This window comes from Gigantopelta aegis, chromosome 3, assembly GCF_016097555.1.
Source record: "Gigantopelta aegis isolate Gae_Host chromosome 3, Gae_host_genome, whole genome shotgun sequence".
NCBI lineage: Eukaryota > Metazoa > Mollusca > Gastropoda > Neomphalida > Peltospiridae > Gigantopelta > Gigantopelta aegis.
In genome coordinates, this window is record NC_054701.1 from 67667796 (window position 1) to 67682035 (window position 14240).

Below are 14240 nucleotides of genomic sequence, written 5' to 3' on the forward strand. Positions count from 1 at the left end.
TGTCCCGTGTAGTATTCGGTCAATTTGTTTTACTTGTCTTACTAACATTGTTGTCAAGTGAACGAAAACGCTTCAAAATTTGTAAAAAAAATTAAGGTTTTTAACATTGTAGCATTTTTAGTATGCCAAGAATACCCAATCATTTACGCGAACGGGCGATTGGCATGCTTGATGCTGGCATGTCGACAGAAGACGTTGCAAGGCATGTTGGGAGTTCTAGTCGAGCGATACGAAATCTTCGCGTAAGATTTCGAACGACAGGAAGCACCAACGACTTGCCACGTCGTGGACGTCCGCGTGTTACAACGCGTGGTCAAGACCGCTATATCATGAACACGCATTTGCGCAATCGATTCCAAACTGCCACTGCTACTGCTGCTAACACACCTGGGCTTCATAATAACCGAATCAGTGGGCAAACTGTTCGTAATCGTCTGCGGGAGAACGGTTTACATGCACGACGTCCTTACGTCGGATGCGTTTTAACGCAACGTCATCGTCTAAATCGTCTTAATTGGGCACGTGTACACAGTCGTTGGATACGGCGACGCTGGAATACCGTTCTTTTTTCGGATGAATCCAGATTTTCTTTAATGGCAGGGTGCGCGTCTACCGTAGGAGAAATGAACGCTATGCTGACTGTTGTGTTCTTGAACGAGATCGTTTCGGGGGTGGGGGTTGTGTCATGGTCTGGGCAGCCATTGCCCATGGTTATCGTTCACCACTAGTCGTCATTGATGGCAATTTAAATGCTCAACGTTACCGCAATGACATTCTCGCTCATCACGTCATTCCTCTGTTCCATAACAACGCCAACATCTCGATTTTTCAGCATGATAATGCCACCTCTCATACAGCTAGAGACACTGTAAATTTTCTTAGGACAAATAAGATTGATTTCATTGATGACTGGCCCGCTAAAAGTCCTGATCTCAACCCCATCGAGCATGTCTGGGATAGTCTGGACAGACGATTGAGGCGTCGTCCCAACCCACCCGCTAACGTCAATAAACTTCGTCAAGCGCTCATTCAGGAATGGAACAATATTCCACAGCCATAAATCAACACTTTAGTCAATTCTATGCGCCTGCGATGCACTGCAGTGGTCAATTCAAGAGGTGGTCATACCCGTTATTAATTTTTTTTTTTTTTTTTTAACCCCTACCACACTTGGTCAAAATTTCTCCCAGTTTCTGTTAACCTATGGCGATGATTTTTGCAACAAACGATGCATCATGGAACACTCTTTAAACGCATATATAACAATTATTCCCCCGGTTTGTTTTCATCAAGTTATGTTCAAGCAAAGTTAGCGGAAGTTTCTTATTTTGTTCAGTATATTTATCTCGACGCTTAGGAGAGAGAGAGAGAGAGAGAGAGAGAGAGAGAGAGAGAGAGAGAGAGAGAGAGAGAGAGAGAGAGAGAGAGAGAGAGAGAGAGAGATGTAACCTGCTGCAGCTACAGATTAGTCTTACCGAAAAAAAGCAGCAAAGGATCATTGTTTATATTAAGCAGGGCAGTACATACCACGACCGAGACACGCAAGACGCTTTCTCGCATAGACATACGGAATAACGCACACACACACAACACACGCACGCACGCACACACAGCACACACACACACATATACATACACAGATACATCTAGACATACGAGCACTCAAGCACGTAGGCACACCACACACACAAACACACACACACACACACACACACACAGACAGATACATACACATACGCGCGCGCACCACACACACACACCACGAAGCCACCTGGCATTAATGCGTGGTTACTTCCGCGTAAATGCTTACTGTCCGTGATAAACCCAGCTACAAATCCAACGAGAATCAAAAGCAGAAAGGTCCACCTTAGCATTATGCTGGTCATCAAGAGAAAGTCAGTGGAAGAATACAAGACAGTAGGTTAACACTTGTCTTATCATCGCTATCAAACTGTGTTACCAGCTGTTGCTTGCCACGTGTTAACACACACACACACACACACACACACACACACACACATATATATATATAGACTAATTTGGTAAAAATTGGCTGAATCTACAAATCTTTATCCATTTATTGCAAGAGTACAAGCATAAGTTTAATAAATTATCATTTATTAAGGACAGACCGGCCTCGGTGGCGTCGTGGTTAGGCCATCGGTCAACAGGCTGGTAGGTACTGGGTTCGGATCCCAGTCGAGACATGGGATTTTTATCCAGATACTGACTCCAAACCCTGAGTGAGTGCTCCGCAAGGCTCAATGGGTAGGTGTAAACCACTTGCACCGACCAGTGATCCATAACTGGTTCAACAAAGGCCATGGTTTGTCCTATCCTGTCTGTGGGAAGCGCAAATAAAGATCTCTTGCTGCTAATCGGAAAGAGTAGCCCATGAAGTGGCGACAGCGGGTTTCCTCTCAAAAATCTGTGTGGTCCTTAACCATATTATGTCTGACGCCATATAACCGTAAATAAAATGTGTTGAGTGCGTCGTTAAATAAAACATTTCTTTTTTTCGTTTTATTAAGGACACTGATCCTAGTTATGACCATGACATAAATCCTAATGTATATTGCCCCCCCCCCCCCCCCACCCGTTCCTAAAAGCAAGGCCGGTACTGGGTTGCCGTTGTTTTGTCTGTTTTGTTTTTTTTCGTTTCTTAAACAAATATAATCTGAAGGACAAAACCGTAATACGTGATCAGGAGCGTATCTCTGCACAACGCAGAGTCAAATGGGTCTTTTGGCAAAATAGTGGCTGATTCCAATGAGGACAGTGACTCCCGAGGAGCTCCTTTACTGGAGACTTCATAGTTTGCATCGCTACAGAGAGGACTGCCACTCCCATAATACTGGCTGTGCGGTAATTCCATGTCCCGATATTATTCATGTAGTACTCAACGTTTTGTATAGCCCGAGTTCCCCGACGGTAAGACAGCTAGACGGACATTTGGACAGCTGGCAACCCTCTTACCGTCAGAACCAAGTCTATATACATTCTGCGCGATCGCTGTCTACCAAACGGTAGTCAAAGATTCCCACTCTAATACAACAACAGCCCTATGTTTGACGTCAGCAATTACTTACTTAACCGGAACATTATTGACAGGGGGTGTTGTCGAGTTTCTTTGACCGGCCTCGGTGGTGTTGTGGTTAAGCCATCGGATATAGGGCTGGTAGGTACAGGGTTCGCAGCCCGGTATCGGCTCCCACCCAGAAAGAGTTTTAACAACTCAATGGGTAGGTGTAGGACCACTAACACCCTCTTCTTTCTCACTCACCACTAAACCACTGTCCTGGACAGACAGCCCAGATAGCTGAGGTGTGTGCCCAGGACAACGTGCTTGAACTTGACTTGGATATAAGCACGAAAATAAAAATGAAATGAAATAAATGTCGGGTTTCTTTCCTGTAGTGTGTGTATTAATGATTAATATGTGAACGTTTTTAAAATCAAACAAATCGAAAATGATCGATATAAAGATATTCGACGTCAATAGGATTGTTGTTGTTGTATTAGATAGGCAGATCAAAGGCCGTGGTATGTGCTACCCTGTCTGTGGGACGGTGCATATAAAATATCCCTTGCTGCTAATCGAAAAGAGTAGCCCATGAAGTGGCGACAGCGGGTTTCCTCTCTCAATAGCTGTGTGGTCCTTAACCATATGTCCGACGCCATATAACCGTAAATAAAATGTGTTGAGTGCGTCGTTAAATAAAACATTTCTTTTTCTTTGTATTAGATAGGCAGATATTGCGCAGAATTTATAAAGATTGGTCTCTGACGGTTAGAGAGCATCTAACTGTCCAAATGTCCGTCTAGCTCTCTTACCGTTAGAGTATTCGAGCTAATAAATACCTTGTAAGTAGTGTCTGGTTTCAGTTGTCTAACACGAATATAATAGTGAACAATATGCGGACGTAGAGTTTAAAAACTAGGGTGTGCTACTTCAAAGTGTGCTTATATTATTTACATTTCCTCGGGCTTATAGCGGTTTAAATGTACATGTACTGCAACACTAATACAATACAATACAATACAATCTTTATTGCTACCATTGTATGAGTACACTGGTTAAAGGGACATTCCTGAGTTTGCTGCATTGTAAGATGTTTAGGACTAATAAAATATTTCTACGATTAAACTTACATGTTAAATACATTTTCTTGTTTAGAATATCAGTGTGTGTATGTTCAATGTGTTTCTGGTCGTCTTAATATTTGTAAGAAGCCCAAACTGGATTTTGTTTTCAAATAATTTCGTACGAACGAAAAAAAATTTTTTTAGAAAATAAAATGAAATTTAGCCTTGTACAAATATTAGAACGATCAGAAACATGTTTAATATACAGCCACTAATATTTTGTGCAGATATGTAATTACAATCGTTAAAAAGTCTCTGTTAATCGATAACATCTTAAAAATTGCAGCAAACTCAGGAATGTCCCTTTAAGCGACAGATTCCCATTTAGTAAAAAAAAAAGAGAAAGCAAACATATAAACTAGTTATAGCAACAGTGAACAACATATATTTAGTACACATATATGCATCTATATGTCACACATACATAAATATACATACACATGTGTACGCACGCACATGCACACACACACACACACACACACACACATTTACATTCATACACACGTACACGTGCACGCACACACACAGACAGACGCAAAGGATACGCATGCTAAGAAAAAAAATTGTTTTGTTTAACGACACCACTGGAGCACATTGATTAATTAATCATCGGACATCCGATGTTAAACATTTGATAATTCTGACAAGTAGTCATAAGGATATGTACAATGTGTGTGTTAAAAAAAATGGAACTGGGATATCTTGTTGCTCTAGCAGCCTTTGAATATAGGTATCCCAGGTTGGTAGTTTGCTGCATGTAGTAATTTGGTACACCGACAGACATCATTAAGAAGTGGGTTATTTGTATCTTCACTAAGGCGAATTTTATTTTTTTTAAACGGCAGTATTAATATCAAATGTAAGTGGATATCTTTCTGACTCATGTTTGCAAGCACAATTTGAAGAGTGTTTGTTTACACTAAGTTAAGTTAACACAATTTATTATGAAGTTTTTCATTTGCTTCACTGTCGATTAGATCATAATAGTGATTTATGTTATCATTGAATTTTGTTATTTGTTCAGCCCCTCAAATTTCATATCGCTATTATAATATGGGTTTGATTAATGTGTCAAATAGTTAATTATAATTGTGTATCTTCACTAAGGCGAATTTATATTTTAAAACGGCAGTATTAATATCAAATGTAAGTGGATATCTTTCTAATTCATTTTTGCAAACACAATTTGAAGAGTGTTTGTTTACACTTAAGTTAAGTTTACAATATGGGTTTGATTAATGTATCAAATAGTTAATTATAATTATATAACCGTTGGTCAGTGACTTTAATAATCTATGTGTTTTGACATATAGCTCACCCCACCCCTCCAAATACAAAGTAAAAGTAATATAAAAGTAAGTGTATATACCGTATGTATCCACTGAGTGGGCGAGTTATAGGCACATTTATTTTAGACCCTGGCCAAAATACTTGGTGAATAAGTGAAAAAACTAATTTGGGGACCTAATTTTCCCAAATTAATTTTTGCCGAATGGTGAGTCATAAGTAGTCGAATAAACAACGTTTTTGGTACATAATGGATAGGGACCACTCACACAGGGTCTCCTCCAATCTATAAATATCAGAACCCTTTCTGGAAGTCAGTATATGAGGCAACGACCGCCATACAAGAACGCACAATAGTGGTTAAAACATTGATATACGTCTTCTGACATCTGTACCAGCCCACCTCTCCAAATACAATGTGTAATTCTAAACTGAAATGCATCTGTCGTATATAGGCACTACGTGGGCGAATTATAGGTACATTTATTTTAGTCTTTGGGCCAAATATTTGTTGAATAAGTGAATAAACTGATTTTGGAGCCGAATTTTTCCATATTGATTTTCGCCGAATGGTGCGTCATAAATAATCGAATAAATTCAATTTTTAGTACGTAATGGATAGTAACAACTCACACAGGGTCTCCTCTACTCTACAAATATCAGAACCCTTTCTGGAAGTCAGTATATGAGGCAATGACCGCCATACGAGATAAAGTTAAAGATTGTATTGTTTAATGACATGACTAGAGCATATTGATTTATTAATCATCGGCAATTGGATGTCAAACATTTGGTAATGTTTTGCAAATAGTCTTAGAGAGAAAACGCGCTATATTTTTCCATTAGCAGCAAGGGATCTTTTATATGAAGTATACCACGGCCTTTAATATACCAGTCGTGGTGCACTGGCTGGAATGATTAATAGTCAGAACTATGCTTTAATAATTAACATATTATGAAAAACGTACAACTGATGTAGTCCTCGAACGTTTTAAGCAAAAGGTATTGCATAAGGTATTGCATCCGATGTCACTGATCAGCCTTCTAGAATTCAAAAAACTTTCACTGGCCATAGGGCCAGTGGATTTCAAAATTCACTGGCCACAGATAAAATTTCGCTTGCCCAACTTTTAAACACTAACAAAATTTAAAAAAATTAAAACACAACAAATGAAATTAAACCACTGTTAACTTTATGATATTAATAAATAATTAAATATGCGATACATATGCGATACATATGCGATACATTAAAATACATTAAAATATTCAAAATATAAAATGTTCATTAGTACAGGGTTTTATCACCTATGTTTCCCAATGTGAAAGTAAATCTCATTCACTTGACAAACTTTCCCTCCACAATACAATAAAGTTTTGTAATGCACAGTAGATACATTTATTTGAATAAACAAGTACATGTATAGCATTACTTTTTAAATTCTAACTTAGTTTAATAAAAATGTTTTTGAAATGAAAATGTTTGGTAAAAATTCCCAATGTCAAAGCCATGGGTGTCAAGTCAAATTTTAAAAATAAAACCCTGTAGTAACATAATATTGGTAAATAATTAAATATATGTGATACATCAGAATACATTAGAATAATGACAAAAATATAAGATATTCAAAACATAAATGTTCAAAAGTCATGTTGTTTTTCAGCAGAATTAAAAATATATGTTTAATAGTTATGCTTTTGCATCAATTTACATGTCCTCAAGAATGCTCTCTGCTGAGCACTTTCTGGGTATGATGTGGCCACTGGTGTGTCTGGTTCCAGAGCAGCTATTCATCCAGTGGTGAATGCTGTCCAGAGGTTGAAACTCTTCAATTGGTGGACCGTGTTTGCTTTGTTTGAGGATACACAGATCGAGCAGCAGCTGAAGATTCCACATGAGTGCACAGGGCCTTGTAATTCTAACGAACAGCTTTAAGTGCTCTGCTTGTGCTAGCCAGCCAGCGGATCTATAATAAAATATTATTAAGTTAATATTTATTTCATAATATAAATGTGTTCCTTATTAACTTAAACTCAAAATTAAGATTGTAACGAATGGGTGGGGTAACACTATTTGTAGTACAGCGTGACTTTACTCCCCTTGAAATTACCGCACAAGTCATAACCAACCCATGTCCCTGCATACATTTGTCCACTCGCACCGTAACACACAAACACGATTTCATGCATGCACCACAAACTGTAAGCTTTATTATAAAGACAACTTGAATAAGTTTTTATTCTATCGTTCAATATTGTAATGCGAAGTCGTCCATTCATGTTTGCCGAGTCACGTGACATACACATTCTAACATGGTTCACTAGCGAATTTGTTGTGTTGTACATTCTACGATATCAAATGCTCATGGAAATTAACAAAGCTAGTTTAAATGCTGAACAAAAACGTATTAGTAGCAATATTATTTCATAGGTATACATCGTTTTGACAGTTTCGATGTTGATTACAAACACCTCCCACGGTAACAGTGTTACACTTTACACAAGGAAATGGCGGACAATCGTGTTTTGTAAGTCTAATACATGGAACAGCGTAAAGCGGTTACATACAAATTTAGCAATCGAAATAGGAATATAATTAAAATTGTGACATACCTGCTTCACACCGCTAAAGTGTGCCAAATCCTCTTCTATTACGTGGGCAATCTGTCAGTTCTCGCCATTGTGTTGGCGAGTAGCGATAGAATTTAAAGATAGACTTGATCTTTTCCTCAAATTTGCTGAGATAAGGAATTTCTTTCACTGCGTCTAGAATTGCCAGTTCCAACTTGTGTGCCACACAATGTATAGGAATTACATACGGTGCCAATTCTTTGAATTTGGCGACAACACCAGTTTTGTGGCCCTGCCTGACATTTGCCCCATCAAAATTAACACTTACTAATCAGTGATGCGTCATATCATCAAAATGACATCTGCATGTTGGCCGTAAAATGTTTTGAAATACTTGAAAATAACGGGCATGATAAAACAACTTCTATGCCAAAATGACAGAATAATACTTATTGGTATGTATGGTAGCCGGTGTCAATTTAAATCCCTATATAAAGATCAAGGCATGAACAGGATTACTTTTTGTTGTTAAACCTTTTATTTGTAACTTCGGTTGCTAAGTCAAGGGAAGGTGAATTGCTGTCATTGTTATGTAATTAATTATTGAATGCTGCGAGGTCATCAATATAGCAAAAAGTACAGTTAAAATGTTTTCATACATATTTGCTTTTGCCAGATTAGTTAGAAATTCTAAATCATTTACACTGCAACTTTGGTAAGGGGGGTGCTAAATGGTGAAGACAAGTAAATATTGTTTCATGGAAGTTGCAAAATTTAATGTTACAATCACGTATTTCTGCAATGTTAAAAAACAAGACCAAAAAGTGGACCTCAGGTTTTGCGGGAAGGTTCGAAGGACCCCCACCCCCCGAACTCCACCCCCTAAATACAGGCCTGTTGGAACTGGATGCAAAACATATAATATTTGTACAAGCATGGCACAGACAAACAGGATACCAAACTAATTATTGGTTAATACATGTACAACCATAAACAAGTATACACACAAGCAGTATCGTGGTTTTGCATACTAAATATAAATTTTTCATGCACAGACAATCATTTTAAATGTGTTATTATGTAAAGCTAAATATTCATATAGTTTAGAGAGTGGAGTATTATAGTTCACACATATTATGATGTGATGATATTCGTCTTCAATCACAATCTAATTAAAATTAGCTCCACTATTACATGTGGATCTAACACCAGCCAGTTGGAGCTCATGTCCACCAATCAAAACCTTACTTGCAGAGTCCTGCCAGTGATTTAAAAATAATTTGAAAACATTCCGAATTATCCTGAGGGTATACGACAAGTTTCGTGTGAATTACGAATGCCTTAAAACATGTTTTATTTTATAAAATAAATAATTTGTAAATTAAAACTGAAGACTGATAGTTGGGGTTTTTTTTATAAATAAATAAATATTTTTTAATGTAAAATTGAAGACTGATAACCCACCCCGTACGTATTGGTATGGTTCGCTGTACTGCGGCCACTAAAATAGACTCGCCCGATATTTTTAGAATTTGTATGCTCCCAAATAACGTTATAAAAGGCGAAGTGTGATTGGTCAATATTTAAATTATTATTTACAGACGAAATGTTACCTGGACATTGGGGACTACGCAGTGTTGTTAGTTTTAAATCACTGGCAGGATTCTGCAAGTAAGGTTTTGATTGGTGGACATGAGCTCCAACTGGCTGGTGTTAGATCCACATGTAATAGTGGAGCTAATTTTAATTAGATTGCTTCAATCAGATTGCACTGATTACATAATCGTTATACTGGGGTAAAGGGTTTTGTGTATGAGAGCGTCATAACCTTCCAAATGTCCGTCTTCCTCTCGTACAGTCAGTACTCGGGATAGCTAGTTGTTAAAGGGAAATTCCTGAGTTTGCTGCATTGTAAGATGTTTCCGACTAATAAAATAGTTCTACGATTAAAATTACTTATTAAATATATTTTCTTGTTTAGAATATCAGTGTCTGTATATTAAATGTGTTTCTGGTCGTTTTAATATATGTAAGCAGCTCAAACTGGATTTTGTCTTCAAATAATTTAAGAAATAACATGAAATTTAACCTAGTACAAATATTAGAACGATCAGAAACACGTTTAATATACAACCACTAATATTTTATGCAGAAATATATATTTGATATGTAATTACAATCGTTAAAATGTCTGTTAGTAGATAACATCTTAATTTTGTTTAGCAAACTTAGGAATGTCCCTTTAATTAATTAGCTCCCGTAACATCTAGTCCTCCCATGTGTTGTTTAGAGGTCACTCGACCTACTTCGTTAATTAGCGGGTTTAGTGAAAGAAGTCAGTGTAGTGGCCTTACCAAGCGTATTTACAGATGGGAGAGGGGTGGTGATTTTTGTTGCAGTGCATTTCTCGGGGACCATGGCCCGACTTCTTCGCCCTCCAATTTTTTTTTTAAACTTTGGTCATCATAATATAGACGCCACCCCAATCCCTGTAGACCAGTAGAGCTAATTTTAATCAGATAGGATACACTACCATTGAGTCGTAAAACTCGCTCTGGGTATGAGCCGGTACAGGGATGCGAACCCATTACCTACAAACCTTATGTCCGATGGCTTAACTACTACACCACCAAGGACATTCACATTGATATATACATGTATGTTATTATAATAAAATATTACCCTCCAATCATATCCAATTAAGGTTTAAGCACGCTGTCCTGAGCACACAATGACCTCAGCTATCTGGGCTGTCTATCCAGGACAATAGGTAGTTGTTACTTGTAGTGACCTTACACCTACCCATTGAGCGCTCTGGGTTGGAGCCAGTACCTGGCTGCGAAACTTGTACCTACCAGCCTGTAGTATAATTCATGTTTGAGTTTTTTCAACTTATTTCCAATTAAGATTCAAGCACGCTACCCTGGGCACACACCTCAGCTCTCTGGGATCTGTCCAGGACAGTGGGTTAGTAGTTAAGTGATTAGTTATTAGTGAGAGTATTATTAATTTCATTTCAACTTATTCCCGTGTTTATATCCAGTTAAGGTTCAAGCATGCTGTCCTGGGCACATACCTTAGCTATTTGGGCAATCTAATTAAAATTAGCTCCACTATTACATGTGGATCTAAGAGCAGCCCGTTGCAGCTCATGTCCAGTTGACCTTCCATTCGAACAATCAAAACCTTACTTGCAAAAGCATGCCAGTGATTAGAAAAGAATTTGAAAACATTCGGGATTATGCCGAGGGTATACGAAATGATTCGGGTGAATTACGAATTATGCCGGAAACTAATTGCAATATAAAAATTTATATAAAATTAGTTTCAAGACGAAAAAACCCAAAACGTGATGGTATGGCCATAAAATATGTTTGTATTAGTATACAATCCAGAGTTTATTACTGCACTTTTCCCCCTGTTTTTTTTTTCAATGTTGAAATAGACCAACAAGTTCGCCTATTGCATAGTCTCGCCCAATATTTTTAGAATTTGTATGCTCCCGAATAACGCTATAAAAGGCGAAGGGTAATTGGTCGATAGTTAAATTGTTATTTATAGATGAAATGTCACCTGGACATGGGAGTACACGCAATGCTGTTAGATCTACTGGTAGATCCAGTAGAGCTCATTTTCATCAGATTGCTATCTGGGCTTCCTATCTAGGACAGTGGGTTAGTTGTTAATTGTTAGTGGTTAGTGAGAGTAGAGAGTGTAGTTGTCTTACACCTAATCATCGAGTCGTTACAACTCGCTCTGGGTGGGAGCCGGTACTGGGCTGCGAACCGTGCTACCTACCAGCCTTATGCCCGATGACTTAACCACAATCTGATTAAAATTAGCTCTACTGGTCTACAGTACATATTGATCAATCAGGGCTATCGGGGTCAGATTATTTTTACTCTTGGAATTCTGCACACACACGCTGGTCTACTTGACAACTTATTACGCATTGATGATCAATGTCTAAAATTATTATCTTTATTATGACATCCCACGTTTGGAATAAAATCCATTGTAATGACAGATTTTGTCAGAGTTTGTATATTTTTTATCAACAACATTGGGGCCGTTCTAGATCAATGTCGTAACGCTGTCAGAGCCGTTCGTAACTTGTAGGTCAAATGGCGTGTTACAAAATGTTGAGGGAGGGAGAATGGTTGCGTAATTGTTGAATTAAAAATGCCACGTGAATGTCAGTGTCCCAACCAACACTATCAATTGACGTAATTGTAGGCCTACGTTTCACGAGTTATTAAAAAAAAACTGTTTGCATCAAATTATCTGAATAGTGCATAATTAAAAAATCAAATTGTCTGCATCAGTGTATACATCATAATTATATTTCTATAGTACTACTGAAACTTTTTATTCCTCCATTCCTAAAAGGGAAAACAAGTCCGACTACACTAATGAACATTATTGGTTCATTTTTGCAATATATGTCTCTGCATTTACATGTACCAATTACTTCATCAATGAATAATGCTTGCTTTTCACTCGCTTTCGCATTTTGATGGGTGCGATTTTTCACTCGCCTAAAGGCCTTTACACACTATACGCGAATTCGCAAGCGAATTAGACAGGCGAGTGAGTAAAAAATATAGAACAAACACAAACTATACTGTGAATGCACACTGCACGCGTACGAATGGAGAGCGAGCGAATACTTAGGCGAGCGAATTTAAAAAATAGAATCAATCCTATTTTTTTCCGTACGCGTTGACAATTCGCCTGCAACGTCATTTCCTGTTCCCGGTCAAGAAGCACGTGGTTAAAAAAAATGGCACTGTCAACCAAATAAAATAAAAAGAAAGAACTGATAATAGCCATCCAAGAACATCCAGTGCTTTATGATAAAAGCAGCTGCAAATACAAAGATGCAGAACTGAAAGACAATAATGTCAACAGCAATATTACCTCATCATCATCCTAGTGGTCAACTTCGACTGTGACAGACGCCATTTTACACTGACAACTGAAAATTCGCACGAATTTTTGGGGGGTTTTCGCGAACAGTGTGAATGTACTTCTCGCTAGCGTCAACGCGAAATTCGCGACGAAATTCGCGCCAACAATCCCTCGCGTACAGTGTGTAAAGCACTTAAGCGTTTTGAGATGTGCGATTTTTCACTCGTCTTTGTTTTTCAAAAGCCAAGCTGGACATGAGCTCCATCGGGGTGCTGTTAGATCCACAGGTAACAGCAATTAACCAGTGGAGCTAATTTTAATTAGACTGGCTTAACCACGACGCCACCGAGGCCGGTTTATAATTCAAATAACCCGCTCTCTATCAGTCATAGAAGGGGGAAATAACTTTTAAATGTAGATGTCGCTACAAGAAGGGAAAACCCGTAGACTGTTACCCCTTTGGATATTTTTTGGTTTTACATGGCAAAGAATCAGTCTAGAGATTGCACAAGATCACGAAGATGGGAAAATAAGGAAGATAATAATGTTTATTTCCTTGTTTACATTTATAGACAAAGTCTGTTGACGCAAGTGATGAAATACACGAAGTCTGGTTAATGATGCCAGATTGTCGAGTTGAACGATAAGCTATGATATGCCTGTACGATTAAGTTATTAACTTCTTTTTCAAATTCAAGTTTTTGTTTCATAAACAATTTACAAAATCACAATAAATCAAATAGTTCCGTCTTCATTTTCGTGGCACGGCACAATTGGCCAATCAATATATATATTTTTTAAAATAGCAAACTCTATCTTTTATATATTTTATTGAGGGGTGGAGGGGTAGAAAGTAAGTGGGTGACGAAAATATCGGCAAATCCACAGAAAACAAATATCGTACCAGTCTAAAAAATGAAACGCACAGTCGCAGAATTGAATGTGACAAAACACTGTCTGTGCTGGTGCGAACTACAGATCTGGCCCCAGACTAGTTCATCAAGATAAACCACACGTGCAAGCACAACGGCGTTGTGCTTGCACGCGAGGTTTATCTTGATGAACTAGCCCCAGACCACATAGAATATGCTCTGTATTTTCACAGTGGCAGCTGCAGCCTGTGCGAGCTGTATTTTTTTTCTTCTTAAAATATCAAGAAAGATATAAATATTAATCAAAGTAGAATTTTTATAATTGTTGTTGGTGTTTATAGTAGAAAATATATCTAAAGATATAAACCAGGCCTCTGAAAATTTAAAATTTGCATAAACCATTATGGGTTACACAAAACCAAATTCAGGTGACCCATTTTGTTGTTAGGTAAC

At 37.9% G+C, this 14240-nt stretch overlaps 1 protein-coding gene across 1 annotated transcript in view; it reads right to left on the bottom strand.

The window, feature by feature from the left end:
- The window catches only part of LOC121368795 (sortilin-related receptor-like), a 117485-nt gene extending 115577 nt beyond the window's left edge, over window positions 1-1908 (bottom strand). Inside the window, exon 1 of the mRNA XM_041493543.1 lies at window positions 1811-1908. Within this exon, the coding sequence (XP_041349477.1) occupies window positions 1811-1886 (76 nt within the window). The 5' untranslated portion in view covers window positions 1887-1908. The remainder of the gene's footprint in view (window positions 1-1810) is intronic.
- Window positions 1909-14240: the final 12332 nt, after the last annotated feature.